The sequence below is a fragment of the Anolis sagrei genome, chromosome 3 (assembly GCF_037176765.1).
Source record: "Anolis sagrei isolate rAnoSag1 chromosome 3, rAnoSag1.mat, whole genome shotgun sequence".
NCBI classification, from domain to species: domain Eukaryota; kingdom Metazoa; phylum Chordata; class Lepidosauria; order Squamata; family Dactyloidae; genus Anolis; species Anolis sagrei.
Window position 1 is genome coordinate 241,695,927 of NC_090023.1, and position 22,119 is coordinate 241,718,045.

Below are 22,119 nucleotides of genomic sequence, written 5' to 3' on the forward strand. Positions count from 1 at the left end.
CAGAATGGATTAATTGCCCATCTTGAATTTCTTGTTTAGCATTGGAAATATATTGCATAAAATTAGACTGTTGGATGTGATATGTTCTTTGAAAGTCTTCAGTATTGCAGAATAGAGATGCAACTTAGAACCCCAATATGAGACCTAACTTTTATTTTTTGGTATTGTATGTGCTTTTAAACAAAATTGCTAAACATAGGAAGAAGAAATTGTGTTCTGCCCCCACACTATCTTAATTACTTGGAAGGTGAACTGGCTGTACAGGGAACAGAGTGGAGAATCAAACAAGAATTTATGAGCTGACAAGAATTTTAGACTTTCTCTCCTCCTGAGTCTTTCTGAGGAGAGGTAAAGTCTTTGAGAGATAGACACAGTTCTGACTGAACTGAGGCTGGCTCTTGAGTCTTTATTTCTTCTTATTCTCTCTTTCCTGTATGATGTATAACTGTCTCTAACATGGTTTCGGTATTTAACTCAGACTGGACTTGAATACTGATCTGACTGAACTTGAATACAGCTAGTGATTGGGATGACAAACTAAGTCTAATTATCAGGCATGGTCAAAATTCATGAATCTATATTCTATAAAAACAATAAAGAAATCTGTGGTATAGTTGACAGATTGGACCCAAAACCTTACTGTACCCTTTGTCTCATCTAGTCTGGCCATTTTGTGAGCACGTAAGTGGATTGTTATAGTATACCAGACAAACAAGCAGTTGGTTATCATATAGCTGTAATATATTTCACAGCTGCCTTCAAGGCCTTAGTGTTCTCTTGGTAGCTTACAATATCGGTCAGTATATCTCTTCTTTTGATTCCCTTTGTCTTCTAGAATCAATGACATTGCCAACTTGTGTGCAGAGTTAACCGCTTGCTGTACAGTGCTAAGCTCAGAATGGTTAGGTGTCTTAAAAGCCCTTTGCTGCTCATCAAACCATGTCTGGGGATTTAACGACCTTCTCTGCAGTGTGGATGTAAGTACCAATAACAGTATTGAACATAGATAACCACTTGTATTGATGGACAAAATGATGTAAGTACCAATAACGGTGTTAAACATAGATAGTCACTTGTATTGATGGGCAAAATGTGTTTCCCAAACTTTTTTTTGTGGTGCCTGTCACTCCTAGACTTCTCTGCATTTATTTTGTTTTGGCTCTTGAAAACCACCAGGAGTAGTGAAAAATTGTTTAGATAGGTAGAGAGACCCATCTAGAACTGTGTAATGTAAAAACAAAAAAACAAAAACAAAAACCAAAACCCTTGAAAATGAAATGTATGTATTCAATCAAGGCTCATATAATTCAGAATTAATTTGTTGTTCTCTTTCTATCCATATTACCTTTATTGTATATATATACATACACACCTCTCTCACACATATGAACAATTTATTTAATTGGAACTAATCTTGTCCATAGCTGGCAGATTTTTTTTATGTATTAAAAATGGACTCAGCGATACAAACCACTATTTGGTTTGTGATGTTTTCTCTCAGTCAGTCTTTGGTCTTAATAAAGTGATATTGTTACGCTTCTCTGCAGTGAGGTCACTTGAGGCAAATTGATGCCACTGTTCTTTCTTTAAGGTCAGCGATCTCTCCTTCCATGATTCATTGGCCACTTTTGTTGCAATACTCATCGCTCGCCAGTGCTTTTTCCTGGAGGATGTTGTTCAACATGTTGCACTTCCTTCTTTACTTACAGCAGGTGAGTTAACTGTGGCTCCAGCAAAGCAGTGCTATCTCCTTTATGACAAAAAAAAATTCTTGTATAATTAATTATCTTTTAATGGTTTCTGTTGACAGTTTCTAGCATATTTGTGAAAGGATAAGGTTTCCAGGATACTCTAAATACATTGCATGTTGAGATAAATATGTGAATGATAGGAGGAATTCTGGGAGCAGGATAATACTACTATGATTACTTTCCAATGGGTTTTCTTTTGTTCTCTGGCCATATCTATAGGCTTGCATTTTATTTATTTTCCCCTGTTACAAATTTGTCTGTTTTGTGTCCTGTTTTGAATGGCTTGGCAATATATTGATTACATAAACCATTTGTTACAATTACATTTTGAGCTTTGTGTTCATTTAAATTGCATGTATTTTAGTTTTAAAAACTATTTGGAAAAAATGAACAGAAAATTTCCTCCAAGAAAAAATGAAAATCTCATTCCAGGAATTAACTATTTCATTATTTTGACAGTTCTAAAGAATTCCTCAATATTGCTTTTTCAGAAAATTGTTTTCTATTTTTGTTTGACAAGTGCCATATTCCAAGGAGAGCAGCTTGGAAATACAAAGAATGAGATGTCATTTTCTTGTATTATGGTGGGGTTTTTTTTCAGCCTGTGGAGATCCAGATGCTGAGCCGGGGGCAAGGATGACATGCAGACTGCTGTTGCATCTTTTTCGAACTCCCGAGGTGTCTCTTTTACCAACTGGTAAGTTCTCCAAATCTATTTGCTGGCTTGCTCCTTGTCTTTTCATTTGAGAACCAGTATTTTGGTAAGAGTAATTTGAGACTTGAAAAATCTCAGTTCAAAATCCTACTGGAAGGCTCTGAGGGGGTCAGTCTGACAATCTGGAAAAGCCATGGTCACTGAGCAATTTTTTGACAAGGTTGTCCATTAGAGGCAGAGATCTGAAATTGCATTCTAGACTAGAACTATATAATCAGATAAATGTCTGAACTTTTATTGTTGTATAGTGGATAATTGTTATATTAGACTTCACCCCATTCTGTTTTGTTCATTAGACTCTAAACCTCACAGGCATATGTCTTGAATCCACACTTAGGACCTTGTCACATTGATTTGGTCCCCTGGATCAATTTGCCAGCCTCTGTGGTGATCCTTGGGAATAATTTGCAATATGGTTATCTTATATATAGAAATTGTTATCTTTTATACAGAAAAATGTTTCTAAACAAATTAGATGTTTCTCTGCTTTCTCAGGGAAACCTTTTCTGGGAATTCGTTCATCTTGTGACCGCCGTCTTTTAAGTGCTGCTCATAACAGCATAGAAGTGGGAGCAGTGTTTGCTGTTCTGAAAGCAATACTGATGCTAGGTAAGATCGTGTTTAATGTGTTTAACACAGCAATCCTGTATACTTCTATTAGAATTAAGGAACTTTAAGGAACTTCCTTTCAGATCTGTGTGCTCAGAGTTATGGCCCAAAATCTACTAAATTGTTCAGTTTTTTTCTTTGGAAAATGGACAGGAATAACTTAAAACATTGCCTCCTGTTGCATTTCAATTCCAACTTTTCAAGCCTTTTTCATACAATCTAATAATATATTATTCATTTTCATATAATATTACATATTGGAAGACTCCTGGATTAGACTAAAAGCTGGATTTAATCCATCATTCTGCTCACATAATGGCCAACCACTTACCCATAACATGGATGTATCAGGACACTGGTGCAATTGTATTCTGTAGCTCATGCTTCCCAAGAGAATCAAGGCTGTGATGCTAGAGGTTATATACATCAATCTTAACTAACTGATGTTACTATTGGATGTTTCTGTATTTTCTCCTATTCAGATGATAACTTCCAGATACTGATATTTTATCAATAAAAAACCCCAAGGTGGATACACACACACACACACACACATGAAAACCTTATAAGGCACTTTGGAAATATTCTTCAATACATCAAGCACTCCAATGGGGAAAATAGTCAGAAAGCAAACTTGGTTGAGTATACTAATCTGGAATTCTGAAATCCAAGACATTCTAAAATTGTCCATATGGGTGGCTAGGATAGTGAGAACCTTTTGTCTTTACTACGATGACTAGACTTCAAGTTCTTGCACAGTCCTATTTTCTTTATTAAGAGTAGATGCCAACATTCCCTCACAGCCAATTTCAGGAGTCTTCATCAGATTTTATAAACAATAAAATGACAACATTTGAAATAATTTCTGGAAATAGTACAGGAATGGTTTGAATGAAGTTGGAACCATATTGAGTAGGGATAAACAAAAAGAGCATTCAGCCAAAACTGAAGTAATATTTAAAAGACCCATCAGCCTGTTCATCTTTCTGCTATTTCTGCTCTGTAGGTGATGCTGAAATTGGAAGCAACAGTATCCCATCTCTGAAAAAATCTGATTACTCAGTACGAAGATTGCTAGGTGACCTTAATGATGATGAGATGTGGGATGCTTCCTCACATTCTTTGAAATCATGTGGAAAACCTGTCTCCATAGAAACGGCTAGTCTCAGCGAATATGCTAGATATGTGCTAAGAAGTATATGTCAGCAGGTAACTTTTCCCATCCTTATTTATATGCATATAGATTTAGGTTTCTAAAGAAATGGTTTTCACCATGTCCCATATTTTCTGAAAATTAGTTGCTACAAGTTCTCCATGTTGTGTGCGATGGTAAGGCATGGGTGGGAAGTAATGCTCCCCCACCATGCACATACAATATATTTTATGTTATACATTTCTATCTCATATTTTGCCCAGTATTGGGACTCAAGGTCATTAATTTATCAAAACCAGAGTAGTTTAGAAGCATACAAAACATCAGTAAAAAACATACAATTTTGGCAATTGAAACCATTAAAATTGGTCAAAATACAGAAAATTAATAGCCCATTGCAGTCCATTCTTAAAAGCCTGCCATAATAAGAAATATTTGTCAATGGAAGAACAATAAGTATAGATCCATCCTAACCTCCTAATACAGACAGTTCCAAAGACTGGGAGCAGTCACAAGGAAGGCCCTCTCTTTTGTACCTTCCAAAATGCCAGGAAAAGTGTTGATAGTGAAAGAAGGGCTTTCCAAAAGATCTTTGGACTCAAGACCTTATCACATTGGGATATAATCTGTTCATATCAGTATGCATTCCATATTTTTTAGAATTGGATGCATACTGCATTGAGACAGGATTCATTCTCTTCTCATCACACCATGGAAGGCTGGCTCCTCTCAATCAATTCAAAACACCCCCTATATCACACTATGACCTTTATGTACCCCATTGTTCATGGGATACATACAGATTTTCCTATTACACACAAAACAGAGCTTAACGGAAATAAAAAAAAACACAATTAGAATTCCATCTGCAAATAACCCGTTTCTGTGATGCTTTGCAGATTGCGATGGAATACTAACAGGATGGGGTAAACGCATGCGATGGGACCCGTTCAAAATAATTTTCAAACAATCTCAAAAACTGAGTATATCCTAATATGATAAGGACCTCAGTCAGGCTCCTAATGATATAGTTCTTTTGATATCTCAGACCAAATATGTATTTGTCAAACTAATTTGATCTATGGAGGTGAAGTGGTAAGAGCTGAAGTGTTGAGTCTGTTGCTGTGATCCCAGGTTGCTCTATTTGCACCTCTAAAGCCACTGATTCCTAATTCATGATTACTTGTTGATTTACTACTTGTGGTAGAAGAGTGGGTTAGGGAAATTGTTTTCTGGATTTTAAGTGAAGATGAAGTGCTGCCCTCATGTGTTAAGTAACTTACATTAATGTCTCAAAGTTATACCTATGAAAGAAGATGGAGGTGCTAATTTCAGGATTAACATTCATTCAGTGTGAAGTTTTTTTGTCTCCTCCCCTCCCATACCCCCAATTGGCTAAAATCTATGATTGGGTGATGTCTTTTCTCTATAATTGTGTGAACATTCACTTTCCTTTTTAGATACACAGAATAAAGACTGGTTCAAATTAATGCCACAACTCACAGAGGCTACGTGCTGCAAAACAGTTTGTTATGCCTCCAGGCTGCCACTTATCCACGTGTGAACTTAAAATACAGGCTCTGTACTCGGAAAATCTAAAATGCAGCAGATGTGCCACATAGGGCTAATATCATACAGAAGATTCAGTAATCAGTGCTGGACTTTAGATAGATTTTACGTGCAGGTTCACACTTAAATGCTGGAGGGATATAAATGCCCGGCCAGTGATCGAGATGTCCCTAAATTCACTGTGCTCACCTTCTTTTCACCCATAAGATTCTTCTTAAATCACCACAGAAAATCTATAGTTCTTGCTTCCATTTTTTTTTAGGATTGTTTTCTTCAGGGTGACTTAGGCATTAAGTTGGGCCATCTGGAAAATCATGAGCTATTAATCAGATGCTTAAGACCAAGGCAAACTGAATGCAGTGTTTTCAGAAAAGGCCAAATAGGGTTTTTTTGGTGTAAAATTGGAAGTCATTGCCCTAGGCCAGTGGTTCTCAACCTGGGGTCCTCAGATGTTTTTGGCCTCCAACTCCCAGAAATCCTAACAGCTGGTAAACTGGCTAGGATTTCTGGGAGTGGTAGGCCAAAACATCTCGGGACCCCAGGTTGAGAACCTCTGCCCTAGGCCTTTAGTGCTCCAGGTCTTTGCAGCAAATTACTTGCAGGTCCAAGATCAGCAGAGATGGATTCAGTGAGATACAAGTCCTACTAAAAGAGAAAGCAAATTCAGGAACATTTTTGCCCAAGACAAATGAAGATGCCATTTTCTCACTTGGGAGTGAAAATGATGCTGCTGGTACTATGCTACCAAAGTAGATGTCGTGAACAGTAAGAAAAGCATGTGCATTGTCAGCTTCATGATGAACTTGGGGTTGCAACATAAAATGATAGTGAAAATTTCATCTCTTCTGGCTTTATTGAGAATTTGTTTTGGAAATATCTACCATTCTTCCTTGATGGATATTTTTGCATACTTCAGTCAGAGCATTCAAAACACAACAAAACACCCCCCGCCAAAACAAAAACAAAAACAAAAACAAGCCAATAAAGCTAGTGGCTAATAGAAGCCCTTTGAAGCTGTGGATTAATTTTAATTTATAGTACTTTGCCATATTTAATATGAACTTGATGGTTTCTAAAAATGTGTCTTTTTTGGTATGCATTGAAATTAGAAAGAAATCATTTTGCTGTGCATTAATCACAGTTGTCATTCCTTCTTTTTGATAGGAATGGGTGGGAGAGCACTGCTTGAAAGAACCTGAGAGGCTGTGTACTGACAAGGATCTCATCCTAGACCCAGTTCTCTCAAACAAACAAGCACAAAAATTGCTGCAGCTTATTTGTTATCCTCATGGGGTAAAAGAATGTGCCGAGGGTGACAATCCTCAAAGACAACACATCAAGCGCATTCTTCAGGTAACCAAATGTAATAAAAGGCACCGAGGAAAGAATTTGGTTTGATTTTCTTTTCAGATCTCTTATTGCTGCTCCCCCTTTCTTAGTTAAGCAGGTTTTTTTTTCAATTTTGGAAACAATGGGGAGCCTACTATACTAATGAACACACACACAGAGAGGGAGGGTTCAACACAAGGAAGAATCCTAGACTAAATTCAGATCTCTCAATTTTAATGTCACAACTCTACTCATGCAAATCAATATGTGCTCAGGGGCCTTTGTCATGCATGTCAAACACACTGTTGGTGAAATTAACCAGAGCTGTATCTCCAAACACTTGTCCCAAAGGGGTTTGAATGGATTCTTATGATATGCTGTTCATTTTAATTTGTGTTATGTTTCTATTTTGTTTGCAAGGAAAGATAAAACTTGGTTTTCATCTCAGTGTCAAGGCTCCAGATTGTGAATAAATAACTTTTTAGACTTGTCTTCAAGGGAAAATCTTAACTAATCCAAACCATACTAATGCACAAAAAAACTCCAATAATGATGCACAAGAAAGTCACACCTAACATGCATGTAGAACAGACAGTATGGCATCAAACAGATGTAATAAAGAAAAATATTATCTCTTCTCCAACCCCCATTACTTTATTGGGCCCAGAATCTAGACCAGTGGACTCTCCGGCAGTCATGGCTGGAACTCCAACTGATGATCAAACAATGCATGAAGGAGTCTGTGAGTATTTCTTTGTAAACTTTCTTATTCTATAAGTGCATTGAAAAAATTCACCTAGTGTATAAGCAAACATATCATGAATGTGCTAGTTTACTTATGTTTCACTGTAGGGTTCTGGGTCTGTGGCTGAAATGAACAGCTTGTTGGATAATATTGCAAAGGCGACAATAGAGGTGTTTCAGCAATCCGCTGATCTAAACAATAACTCTTCTAACTCTGGTATAGGCCTCTTCAATCCAAACTCTGTTGGAAATGCTGACACACATATTACAAGGCAGAACAGTAAAAAGGCATTCCTAAGGTACTGTAATCCATCTGAATAGATAAAGCTGAAATTAATGTTTTTTTACAAGAATACTAGAGAGAGTTGCTAAGGTGAACCTGCTAGATAGAGTTTTACTCATGATCATTGATGTTATTCCAAGTATCCTAAAGGTAGATCTATAAGACTATAGATATAATTTATCTGATCCCATTACTCATTTTGAGCACAGGAAATTCCAGTATGTGTATAACTCCTCTGTGTGTGAGAACTTCCCACTTCACTTGACTATGTGGTACATATACACTAAATTTTGAAGAGAGATCTATGCTACTTATTGAGAAAAGAACTTATGGGCACCTTTGAGAAGTATTTTAGTATGAATTTTGGTGGATTTCATTCCATATCCATTTCTGTGGAAAGTCATAATAATAATAGGCTTCATTTCTATCCCGCCTCTTCTCCCCGAAGGGACTTGGGGGCAGCTAATTAAATGAGCCCCAATGGTCTGGCTAGATTCTCCTCCTTTCTTCTCATTATCCTTTATGTTTAGTTGCCATATTTGGGCTGCTCACCTCCTGTTTTAATAATTTCCTGATCTGATTTAAAATTAGACTGGCTTAAATCTCCTTGCCTTGTTTTCAGTATACTGTTAAAGTATTTTATATTTTTCTGAAATAAAAAAATGAAAAATACCCTGCTTGAAATGTTTTCTTTCGTGGTTCTAGTTCTTCCGAACGGCAAGGTGTTTGGCTTGTGGCTCCCCTGATTGCCAAGCTGCCTACTTCTGTTCAAGGCAGAGTCTTAAAAGCTGCTGGAGAAGAGCTAGAGAAAGGCCAGCATTTGGGATCATCTTCAAAGAAGGAGAGAGACAGGCAAAAACAAAAGAGGTAGACCTGACTTGAAAATACTAGACATTTGAGTGAGAATCAGTAATGTAGGAAGTTATTATAGCATCTAATAGTCAAATCTAATAGTCAAATTCTAGTTCTCCAAAAACGTGCAGTTTGTATTGTATTTATTTATTTACTGCATTTATATCCCGCCCTTCTCACCTCAAAGGGGGCTCAGGGTGGCTCACAACAAAGGCACAATTTGATGCCTTGAGTACATATAAAAATATACTTTAAAATCACATAATTAAAACATATCCCTTAAAACAATTACATAAAATCATGCAATCCAAAAGCATATTCCAGGAGCCATTCCAATTGTCATTTGCATTGTTCATTATTGCACTGAGAAATCATTGTTGCACTGGGAATCATTATGCAAAAACTTGGTCCCATAACCAAGTCTTAACTTTCTTTCTGAAGGTCAGGAGGGAGGGGGCTAACCTAATTTCTATAGCCAAGGGGCCACCACCGAGAAGGCCCTGTCTCTCACCCCCACAAATCGTGTCTGCGAGGGGGGTGGGATCAAGATAAGGGCCTCCCAGGATGATCTTAACCTCTAAGATAGTTCATAGGGCGAGATCATTCAGACAGGTAAGCTGGGCCAGAACTATTTAGGGCTTTATAGGTTAAAGCCAGCACTTTGAATTGTACGAAAAATACTGCTGTAGTTTTGATACGGGTGTTCTGGAAAAGAAATGGGACACATTTTGAAACATTACCATAATTAATTATTAAATTGATGTTTCCTTTCTTTAATGCTCATATTGTTGCTTTCAAAAGTAATAACTGTGTGTGTGTGTGTGTGTGCGGTTTCCAAGTCTTTGGGTCGCAATTATGCCACTAGCACCCATCCTTTATGAAGAAAAAGATCCTTAAAAAATAGATATTGACTTCTCCTATTGAATTTTGCATAGATGTTGAGGGATAACTTAAAATGAATGACACACACATGCATATATGTAATTTACTAGAAAACCTGCTAAATGAGGTACACTCAAATTCCTTGCATGGATTCACTTACCTACATTTAAAAAGTAAAGAAAAAATCTTTTTCCTTTCTTTCCTTTCTACTTCTCTGCATACTTCTTTCATGACTGAAAATTTATATCATAATTTCTATTTAATGTGAAACAACTCTTAACTGTTAGAATACTCATATGTTGCTTCATTTGCCAGACTGAAAGGTACTTACTGCTAAATATCCCAGGGATCTCACAAAGTCCTCAGTGCCTTCCCGAGATCTCTAAATAGGGCTAGGGAAGAATCCTATTTGAAAGCCTGGAGAGATGCTGCCACCAGAGTTGACAGTTTTAATATAGATGGACTAGTAATCGGGCATGCTATAATGCAGTTTTTTGTGTAACTAATTATTCTTCACAAGTTGTCCAGCCTTCCTTGAAAGACATTTCATCAATACATCCAGTAGCATCTAGCATTCCAACTGAGAATACCTCAAGAGCTTTCCAAAAACAACCACCACTAAGATCCTACACTTGGAAGGCAATTATACTTGGACACAAGTGATCGCCAATGATGATGACCTAGTATTTTGCTCGGGCTTTTTAAGGTTTTTTGCTTACTCAAATAGCAATGAAGAAACTACTTCTAGGGAACGAGTGGGCAAAGTGAAGGAAGGAAACTGGAGACAGGAAATATCAGAATAACACTACTAATTCAATCTTGTCTCTGCCTCTTTTAAAGCATGTCTCTTTTGAGTCAGCAACCTTTCCTTTCTTTGGTACTTACTTGCCTTAAGGGACAGGATGAGCAGCGAGAAGGGCTTCTAACGTCTCTACAAAATCAAGTTAATCAGGTAACAGCAAGCAGATAATTCTGTGCTCTGCATCTGATGAAAATCAATTACACTAATGGTGCCAGACGGATAGAAAACCAAATTTGAGAAGGTATCTGTGTCAATTTCTGGAAAATAAATTAAGAGAAATAACAGATGATTCATTCCATTGTTAAAAAAAATAACATCTGCTAACTTTGTATATAGTTAAGATAAATAACATATTTCTCAGGGAATTAAGCATGAATATAATGACATTGAAGGGTTCTTTCCTGGTCCCAGACAGCCCACCTCATAATCTAGCCCTGCAGTGATTTTTCTGTACCAATATTGGTCTGCTTTCATGGTAGGCATGAAGATTATGTTTCAGAGAACTACTGCAGAAAAGCCCATGGTTTATAGGCACTCTGTGATATTTTTCTTAGAATGCTTGTTTTATAACAGCAAATAGGTAAAACAAAGTGTTTTTGTGATAGCAAGCTGTTCTTAAAACATCCCTTCTTTCCCATATTTTACTTTATAGTGTGGAAGGATGTTGTTCAAGCTGTTTCTTGCAACTGAAATGGATATCCTCTGAAATTTGTTTTGTCATTAATCCAGGAATTATTCATGTAATTGTAATTGTCTTATGGAGCTAGATGTATAGTCCTTTGGATCCTGCCCTAACTTTGTTAATTAAGACCTGATCTACATATGCACATGGGTTTGGAGGTAGAAGTGTAATTCAATGGACCTGATGTGTTTAGATTACAAATAGGGCAAATATTAATTTGGAATACTTTCCAATGGGGAAGGTGGCAGGGGATGGCAGATAGAGATAAACATCCAGCACATTTCTCATAGGATATAATTCAGCATGATTCCTTTGCACTAATTTTCCAAAAACAAAGAGTGTGTCTTTCTCTGTGTGTGGTTCAAAAAAGGATAACCACCAGGAATTTTGAGTCTACAGCCTCATTTGTATATCTTTCTACTGGATGTAAAGATGAAGGCTAAAGCAGAAATAGTCTTTTAAAATGAATACAATTTATTCACAGTTTATTTGTATAAAAGGTGAGAGTTAGGTTAGAAGGTAACAGGATCTTCTATGGCTGCCGTTGAAATTTAATGTATAGTTGGAAGAGCTGTGCGACAGGGAAAATAATATTGCATATAACTCCTAATAAAGGGCAAATAATCCGTGTTGTCGAAGGCTTTCATGATCGGAATCACTGGGTTTCTGTGAATTTTCCAGGCTGTATGGCCATGTTCCACATCAGGAGAGAATGCTTCTGGAACGTAGCCATACAGCCTAGAAAACTCGTAGCAACTTGGCAAATAACCTTTTTATGGATCCTGCTAAATACAATATCATGAGACCATACCAAGGGAAGTAGTTGCCATGCCAATACAGTAGCAAATGAATTAGTATCACATTCAATATCTACTGAAAGATATATGAACAAAACTAATAATCTGTGTCCATATATGAACTAGCCATGTATCTAGCTATCATTGCTTGACACTTCCCCTCTAACATTTCTACTTTGCCTGCCTTTAATGCTTCTTTGATTTTTTTTTCCTAACCTTTCTTCTGGATCTAATATATTTCCTTACTTAATAATCTTTGTGACTTTATTTTTACAACCCCACCCACACTTAGATGGAGTTGCCAAATACTGTCTGTAGGTTCACACTACAGATTAGAATGGATAATAGAATAATTTCTTTGTTTAGATGTGGGCATCATTTAACGTGAACAACAAAGCCAAAGCAAAGTAAGTGAAAATTAGTGAGAGCCTTTTGTGTAAAAATTAGTGCCGAAAAATGTTTGTTTTTGTTCCTAGATATTAAGCAACTGGAGGGAAGAACGATACCAAGATGATATTAAAGCAAGGCAAATGATGCATGAGGCATTGCAACTCCGTCTTAATTTGGTAAGAATAAGTCACATGGATTTATTAGGAATAATTTAGGCTGCCTCTCAGTCAAAATTCTAAGAGCTGCTTAGGTAAAAAAGGTGTTTATTACACTTAATAGCACCTCTTATTCTTAAACTTTACTGTGTAGGGATTTTCTTTTAGTAAGAAAGTAGAATGCAAACATATCAACTTGCATATACCACGTGGTAAAGTCTAGAAAAAGCTAGTTGCATGTACAGGGCAAATGAGACACGAGACACAATTGCTTTAGGATAACAAAGGCCACTACTTTTTTGGTGGCGCAGTGGGCTAAACCCCTGTGCCCGCAGGACTGAAGACTGACAGGTCGCAGGTTCGAATCCGGGGAGAGGAGGATGAACTCCCTCTATCAGTTCCAGCTCCTCATGCGGGGACATGAGAGAAGCCTCCCACAAGGATGATAAAACATCAAATCATCCGGGCGCCCCCTGGGCAACGTCCTTGCAGACGGCCAATTCTCTCACACCAGAAGGAACTTGCAGTTTCTCAAGTCGCTCATGACACGACAACCCCCCCCCCCAAAAACCCAAAACCTTTTTTTTTGTTAGCATTATAGCTGATGTTAGAGTTGGCAACCGCACATGGGGCCTGGACCTAGACATCAGCTAGCCCACCTGCTGACCGATGAACCCAACACTCCAGGCATAGGCCAGACAGCCTGGTACAACCTGGTAGAGGCAATCGTATTCCATTGCCATTGCCTTTTGTGACAAAGAAATCAAGCATGGGGAAAAAACAGCACCTTTTATAGGGAGAGAGGACAGATTCGAAGACCCAAGCCACTTGCTGGAAGAAGCCCTTGTCACCACCTTATATTCCTACCTAGAGTACCTGATTGAAGGAATCTTCCCTCAGTTCCATTCCTAGCAGTCAGTCAGATTGAACCTGGGGTTTAAACTGATGGGCTGCTTTTCCCCACTCCTCTCCCCAGGGCTTCCCACATATGGAGCCTGTTTGTAAGAATGAGCCATACCAGGGGGAGATGTGGAAATGCAGTTGTCTTGCTTGTTAAGTTGGACAGGTGATATCACATCATTTCTGCTCTGTATATTCAGTGCGTATGGTGTGTTTCAGGGTAAATGTGGGTGTGATTTTTTTCTTTCTCCTAATGAGAGCCATTATGATGCTCTTCAACACTGTATTTATATTTATATTTATACCACACTTTATCTCCCCCAAAGGGGACTCAAATAGTCATGTTATGTTTCAGTTGATCTTTCTTTTTTAATTGCTCCATATGAGTATGCATTGATACATTATTTGTTATGTATAAAGTATATTTTCTTATTTAAAACCCCCTTAACAAAAATGGGGGGGGGGGGGAGATTAATAGTGTGCCAATGGGAAATTTGCTCTGAGATAAGAGCATTTTGAGTTAAGAGCTCAGTCATGGAACGAATTAAACTCTTAAGTCAACGTATCACTGTACAATTACTTACCCTCCTTTACAGTAAACAGCCACCATGTTAGATGCAATGAAGTGTAAAATAGGCTACTAGTCACTAAAGTGAAATATTCTGCCAAATCACACATTGCACCTTACTTTTGCCCACATTCTCTCTGTATGTTCATTCTCAAAGTAGTCTGTGTAGTGGGTCTGAGAAATTGTTGGAAGTTGGTTTTGTTAAGTAAAATGAACTTTGGTTTCCAGGTGACTGGCCATGCGTACATGTCAGAAAATTGCCTGAGACATGGAGGGGGTGTGGTGAGAGAGGGAAGGAGACATCAGACCTTGGTGGTGTCATGGGCCATTGATATTATGTAATTGTAGTGTTTTTATTCCACTTTAACTGCCGTTGTTCTATGCTGTGGAAGTCTGGGATTTGTAGCATAGTGGGACGTTAGAGTTCTTTGTATGATAATTCTAAATGCTCCTCCTTAAACTGATGATCCCATGATTTCATAGGACAGATCCATGGTTGTTGAAGTAGAATAATAATACTGCAAAAGTATGAATGAACTCCTGGTCTTCACAGGTACTTAATGTGTCATTGAAGTAGGCCACTAGTAGGGATTAGGAATACATGCAATTAAGGAATACACATTAATAAAGAATAGGACACTGGATATGATCGTCTTTTTTCTTTACATGACTAACATTCTAGGTTGGAGGAATGTTTGATACGGTGCAAAGAAGTACACAGTGGACCACAGACTGGGCACTTCTTCTGCTTCAGATAATAACATCAGGAACAGTTGATATGCAAGCAAACAAGTATGTGTACAGCATTATATATTCTGCTGTTTCACATTTTGAGAAAAGCAGCATTCTCAAAATGTGACAGAAGATGGAAGACAGTGTTGCACGAATGAATCTGAAATATTATAAACATAATTTTCATTTTGCTATATTCATTTTGTCATATTTCAAGAGAAGTTTCCCCCACTTCTGACTTCACAATAAGGTCAGGGGAAAGCCTACTGTGGCCTCCTCAAACTTAGCCTTGACTGGCAATAATTTTCTCTTATTTCAGTGGGAGAAAAACACATTCAAGGGGTAGGATAGGGGGGAAGAGCCATATACTCCTGCAGGCTTGAGAAGTCCCAACAGTGAAGCTAAAATGTGGGTGGGTATTTTATTTGAGAGCAAGTCACACACACCCTCCTAAACTAGATTGGAAACTGGCATCAGAAAATTCATTGTTTGCATTCTGCTGGAAACCTACCTCATGCTTTGAGATGCTTTGCTTATGAATCATATGACACTCCAAAGAGAAATAGTAAATATTTGGTTAACTGATGGGACCAGTGTTGTTTTTTTGGAGTGTAATTAAGTGATTTTTTCTTCCTTTTTTTGGACATTTCTAGTGAATTATTCACAACTGTGCTTGACATGCTTAGTGTGTTGATCAATGGAACATTAGCTTCTGACCTGTCAAATGCATCCCAAATGGGATCTGAAGAGAACAAACGAGCATACATGAATTTGGTGAAAAAGTTGAAAGTAAGTTTCCCATCCGACATCTGGAAGTTGCTTTTGTTAAGTGAATGTCATAATTTTCTTTCTAATACCTTCATTGGTTGCCAAGCAGAAATAAATAGAAATGAGGAAATGGCGTTCAAATAAGGAATTAAAATAATAATTAAAAACAGCACAAAAAGGCTCAGTGCAGAATTATTCTGCTGGCTTGGTAAATGGATGAGGAACCAGTTTCTAACAAAAGAGGGAGAAGTGGTGATTGAGAAAGCCTTTAGCCCATTCTTTTTGACTTTAGCTAGCATCAGCAATGTTACATTTAGGGCCCTTCTACTAATGCTGTAGAATCCGGAAGTAACCAGATTTGATTTTAAAAAAGGGGGCGGGGTAGCTAAATTACATTTGGCCACAGTGTGGGAGGGATTGGGTGAAGAGCTAAAAAGCATGTGTTAAAAATATGTGCTTAAAACCCAATTCAGTCTGAAAAAGCACACTTTTGCATGACTATTTCCTTGTAGCTCCCTCCCCCTTTGTAGACTGCTCCAGCGTATGTTTTTAAAAGTCGGAAGCAGATTGGTATTTCAAACAAACACACAGGTGGTTCAATGGAAGCACAAATGGAAAGCAATTAGAACTCTCTGAAACTCTTTATTTTACACTTTACAATCTTAAACAGAGGTTGAATTGAGTATTGGGGGAAGTGGGACATCTGGTGGAAGTTTTTTTAATGTTGTTTTTACTGTACTATTTTAATCTGTAATGATGTTGTACACTGTTGTTTTTGTATATTATTGTATTTGCATACATGCTGTAAACCGACCTGAGTTCCTCGTTCGAGGTGAGAAGGCCGGCATATAAAACTTCTAAATAAATAAATAAATCCCTCCATTATGTGCTGGATCTCATATGCACACATGCAAATCTGCTTGTGTTTATATTAAGATATTCGTATCTGGTCCAGCACATAATGGAGGGTTCTTTTAAAAAACAAAAACAAAAAAAACTTCCACCAGATGTCCTTTGTCCACCCTCCTTGTTGATCCACTTTAAAGGAAGATGTGAGGATGCTGGGGGACCATATCCCGAGGCTGACAGGTCTGTATGTGGACCTTCTGTCAGGTCTCAGAATGTTTTTGTCTTAGATTTAAAATACAGATTTTGGTGCTGTCTGGAAGTACCCTTAGTTTCAGTCGAGTGTTCTTGAACAGTGCTATCAAAGAGGTGGACTATGGGCTAGTGCTGCTCCACAAGCTATCAAATCCTAGTCTATGGCATGTTTCCAGGGGGAAAAAAACATTGTTTTCAATGAGTACAAATATGGTGCCCAGTCCCTAGCTTGTTGATGGAAAAGGTGCCAGTCTACCACATAAGGAAGGTTAAAAGCACTGGACTAGAATAGTAAGCAGGCAGAATAAGTGAAGTTACTGAGTTACTTTACTCCTAAGAAATCAGCCCAATATGTTAAAGAGCATCTACATAGAGAAATAAGTTTTCATGCATAGATCTGTTCTGCCAGCTGTGTAAAGCCTACTGTGTGAAGGTCTATAATATATATGCAATTAGGAATTCATGTCTATAGTATATATGTGAGTGGGAATTTTCCATTCAGATTTCTTCATGTAGAGATCATGGTTCAATAATCACACATGCTTTGTATGGAGACTGTCCCAGGTATTGATCCCTGGTACCTCTAATTCATAATAGGAATTGGAATCAGATAATGTATCTGAAATTTAGGAGCACTATTATCAGTTTGAATGCACTATACTGAGACGGACAAATAGGGACCTTAATACAATAATTATGAGTTTTCCCCAAGTTGTTGTTTTTAATAATAATAATAATAATAATAATAATAATAATAATAATAATTCTCCTCTTCATGTTGCTAGAGGTGGGTTACAATAATAAACTTTATTTATACCCCACCACCATCTCCCCAAAGGGAGCCAAATGTACTAGGAATAAAATTGATAAAACCCTGGATGAGATATGAAGAATGTGTTTCTGAGGGGGCATTGGTTTCTGAGGGTGGAACACAAAAGGACCGGAACAGTAGAGTTAGACCTTCATTAGGGGCGGGGGGAAAGTGCCTCATGAGGACGGAGCAGTAGTTGGAATAGACTGCATATGGGAAATATATTCACTTACCGAAGGCACATCGGTAGAGTCAAGTTTTTAGGTCTTTCTTAAAAGCTGCCAAGGTGGGGGCTTGCCTACAACAGAATTAAAACACACTATTAAAATACATATAACAAAATACACACAAGACCACAGTAATAAAATGAAGGTTAAAATTCACAACTTAACATTCTGCCAGATGAAATAGGTCTCCATTTGTGCCTTGAATTCAGAGAAAAGTTTTAATTGTTGAATCTCTTCTGGCAGGCTATTCCACAGTTTTGGGGCAACTGATGAAAAGGTCCTCTGGGTGACAGTTGCCAGTGAGGTTTTGACTGGTTGGAATAGCTGCCTCCCCCCCCCCCCCCCCCCGCCCAGAGGACCTAAGTGTCTGGGGCGCGTTATCTATTAGACACCGTTCAGATGATTAAGAATTGGTAGAGTTCATGCTTTGCATGGAAAGGGGCACATGCCTATTCCTTGGCATCTCTGGTGAAAATTTTACAGTTTATTGGAAAGACCTCTATTTAACACTCTAGAAAGTTTCTGCAAGACAGTACTAGACAAATATGCCAAGATGTTTGTATCTGAAGTTTTCTGGCTCAGATTTCTTTTTGGTAATGTGCCAAAATTACAGATGAGAAGTTGTCTTTGCATTCTTAGTCATGTGTTCTTTAGAATTCAGTATCAGCAGAATTTCTACAGTTAGATGATTTTTTTGTTGTGGCAGAACGAAGGGGGCTTATTAAGCACTTTTAAGGCATAAAACGCATTGCACTGAAAGTCTCAAATGAAAATAGTAAAACTACAAGGAAATGATTCATAAAAATGATTTATGGCAAAAATTGTGAAATGCTGTATCTTTTTTAACCACTGTATTTCTTCTTTCTTCCTTGCAGAAAGAACTAGGAGATAAGTGTTCAGAAAGTATTGACAAAGTTCGTCAACTTCTACCCTTGCCAAAACAAATGTATGACATTATTGCTTGTGAGCCCATGGGATCACTAATTGATACAAAGGGGAACAAAATTGCTGGATTTGACTCCATAGATAAGAAACAGGCAAGAATGAGCACGTAACTTTATGTTCCTGTGTGTATATTACTCACAAAATCACTTTATAGTCTTCTGTTGAGTGTTATTGATTTCTGAGAAAGTACTATTCTTTTAAAAGTTTTTAGAATCTTCATCATATCGTGCACAAAAAAATCTGTGCTCATTAGTACAATCAGGATGAGACTTATAATAATAAAATGCCAATTTCAAGCAATTTGCATTCAGTATATAAATACAATCTTTATACCAACACTGTTAAGTGAATTGGTATTACTATGCTCTACAGTGCAGATGAAAAAGGACTAAGGTTCATTGGAGTGATTTCCTTTAGACTGTTTGTGTTAAGTCAAGATCCAGGGATCAATGTTTGTCTTCTCCTAGGTCTTCATAGACTGCCACCTTCTGACCTTTCCCTTCCAAATTAAATCTCGTAAATGATAAATCATTCCCCTAGAATTTGGGAGAGACATAATTTCCCCTTAAATTTAATTTTCTCTCTGCTGAAACAGTCTTTTGTTTAGAAATAGGAAGTAACCAGTGAATAACTAGAAGTGACATGGCATTACTTTAACTGATGTAAAACAGATTCGCTTGTCCTGTGTGGAATGCTTATGTAATTTCTCTTAACGTGTAAATGAAGCTAAGATCTCTAGTTAGAAAGAGTCAATGTTGTCAGTACTTGTGAAGCTGCCACTCACAAAATCTCTAGACTGCATAATGCAGTGAAAAAATGGCAACTTGAAGCAAAAAAAAAAATTGACAAAAACTGTGAATATCTTACAATACATTGATAAGGCCTAGGATAGATTTGAAGAAGTGAGAGCTGTACAACATCCCAAATGAAGCACACTAATATTTCCTACAGACATTTAATTGCACTTGTGGTATTTAAATCAACTAACCCTAGGATATCAGAGGTTTGTGACTGATGAACAAGAATGTTGAGTATGTGACTTCCATTTTTGATAAATTAGAATGTTTTATTGACAGACCAATTTTGAACAGTTATCCAAAGCTAGGGATGTAAAGAATGTCCACAGATTTTCTTGTCATCAGTAGGATACGTTGTCTCAATGCCAAGGCATACTATTGAGACAATACTAAACTGCTGAAAGATTATTTTGAACTGTGGACTTCATTGTGAAAAAAGTTAACTCGTTAACCAATTTAGAATAACACATTTTCACATCTTTTTGTTGCATATCATCTTCACTAATTCTTGAATGTGTTGGTCTGGTCATGTTTTAGGACAGGATTTAAGATGGGATAAGAGTTAAGGTTTATGTTCAAAAACTAGGATATCAGCAATCTCTAGTTACTTTCTGAAACTGGGCAAATTACAAATATGTATTTACAAATAAATTATTTATAAATAAATCTCTCTCTCTCTGTGTGTGTGTGTGTATATATATATATATATGGGACGAAATTTCTTGAACCAATCACTCTCACAAAATACTCAATTTCCCCGAAAATACGTCATCCCCTGAAAATAGGACCTAGTAGAGGTTTTGCTGAATTGCTAAATATAAGGCCTCCCCTTAAAGTAAGACCTAGCAAAGTTTTTGTTTGTAAGCATGCTCTCCACGGTGGCTGGAAGCTACAGTACTGTCCCTTCTGTACAAGTGGTACAGGAACTGCTATGGGAGAACGTTACAGCCTCCAGACAGTGTGTGGGAGCCAGATACTTTACAGCCCCTTTTTTTTGTGATAACTACTGTACAGTATATAATAAATGTTCATTTTAATTCAATAATAGATGCTAATTCTTCTTCATGGAAAAATAAGACATCCCTTGAAAATAAGACCTGGCACATCTTTGGGAGCGAAAATTAATATAAGACACTGTCTTATTTTCGGGGAAACAGGGTAGTGTCCTTTATGTGCTTCACAATGACATGTTACAATTTAGTACTAAAAGGTATATTGTTTTTGTTCTTGCATGATAACAGTTTCCAGAGGGGTAGTTTTGTTGACTATATTCTCATGTGGTGGTAATAAGCTTCCTTAATTACCTAAAACTGCATTGCTGGTTTCATGCAGGCTTCAAACATACTGCTACAAAATTAATCCTTCATAATAAAAATGATAAAACCAAGCATCTTTCATATTGAATATTTGTAGGTTCCATAAGCATGCATGCCAAATTTCGCACTCTGAGGTTATGGATCTGATAGTCATTTTTATTATTGGAGAAGACACATTCTTTTTACTGTTCATTCCATCTCAGTATATTCATGTTCTTTGAGGTTGCTTGGATTTCAAAAATTACTTCCAATGTTTAAACAGGGCCTTCAAGTCTCAGCTAAGCAGAAAGTATCTCCGTGGGATTTATTTGAAGGCAACAGGAACCCTGCTCCGCTCTCCTGGGCTTGGTTTGGAACTGTCCGTATTGATAGGAAAGTAATAAAATATGAAGAACAGCAGCATCTCCTCCTTTACCACATGCATCCAAAGCCCAAGCCACGAAATTACTACCTCGAACCTTTACCTCTTCCTCCTGAAGAAGAAGAGGAAGAAGATCCCATCAGTCCTGGATCTCAGGAACCAGAAAGAAAGTCAACAGAGTTATCAGAACAAGGAAAACCTTCGACAGAAGAAGAAAAGAAGGGGAAAGGGAGGAAAAGAAAGATAAAACCAACTCCCAGAACAGATGTAAGTGATTAAAATGTATGGTGTGAAGTTAAAAAAACCCCTTACTATATTCTCAGAATTTAGACTTCCATTCCTTGGCTACACACAGCGTACTCCCCTTCTTGATTTCATGGCACATGAAGTGAACTATTAAATAGAAAATTTGACACATGCAATTGATCAAATAGGTTTTGAGAATATGTTGTCCTGGAATGTGATGAAATTCTAGAAATCAAGTATGACTCCACCCTAGACCACATGTATTTCTTTCTTGTATGGATTCTGCCTTAATCAATATCCACTGGGTTTGCCTTTAAAAAAATCTTCCTTTCTTATGTCTTTTATCCCTATAAAATCTGTCCAAAAACACCTCTTCACCATTGCTAGTCCAGCTATTCAGTTCTTCAACACAAGTTTCTAGTAGGATTAGTTGTGTAAATTCTCTGACTTAACCAGCTGATATTTTAACTGATAGTTACATCATGTTTGAGAAGGGTTTGGTGTCAAGCAAGATGCCAGCATAGAAAAAAGCCATGCATTTTCCAGTTGTAAAGGAAGTAGTATACTAGGGGAAACAAGCTGTTTAGAGACTTCGGCTTTTTTTTCTTCCTGATTTTGCTTTCCAGTGCTGCAC

The 22,119-nt window shown here is 37.4% G+C and overlaps 1 protein-coding gene across 5 annotated transcripts in view; it reads left to right on the plus strand.

Annotated features, from left to right (window-relative positions):
* The window catches only part of MED12L (mediator complex subunit 12L), a 193,037-nt gene that overhangs the window by 148,284 nt on the left and 22,634 nt on the right, over nt 1–22,119 (plus strand). For all 5 annotated transcript variants that reach the window (XM_060767713.2, XM_060767714.2, XM_060767715.2 and 2 more), the window contains 15 exons: nt 836–977; nt 1,592–1,712; nt 2,353–2,448; nt 2,962–3,075; nt 4,082–4,284; nt 6,962–7,150; nt 7,794–7,868; nt 7,979–8,169; nt 8,859–9,020; nt 10,728–10,839; nt 12,645–12,734; nt 14,864–14,973; nt 15,567–15,702; nt 18,696–18,857; nt 21,141–21,506. In XM_060767713.2, the coding sequence (XP_060623696.2) occupies nt 836–977; nt 1,592–1,712; nt 2,353–2,448; nt 2,962–3,075; nt 4,082–4,284; nt 6,962–7,150; nt 7,794–7,868; nt 7,979–8,169; nt 8,859–9,020; nt 10,728–10,839; nt 12,645–12,734; nt 14,864–14,973; nt 15,567–15,702; nt 18,696–18,857; nt 21,141–21,506 (2,269 nt within the window). The remainder of the gene's footprint in view (nt 1–835; nt 978–1,591; nt 1,713–2,352; nt 2,449–2,961; nt 3,076–4,081; nt 4,285–6,961; nt 7,151–7,793; nt 7,869–7,978; nt 8,170–8,858; nt 9,021–10,727; nt 10,840–12,644; nt 12,735–14,863; nt 14,974–15,566; nt 15,703–18,695; nt 18,858–21,140; nt 21,507–22,119) is intronic.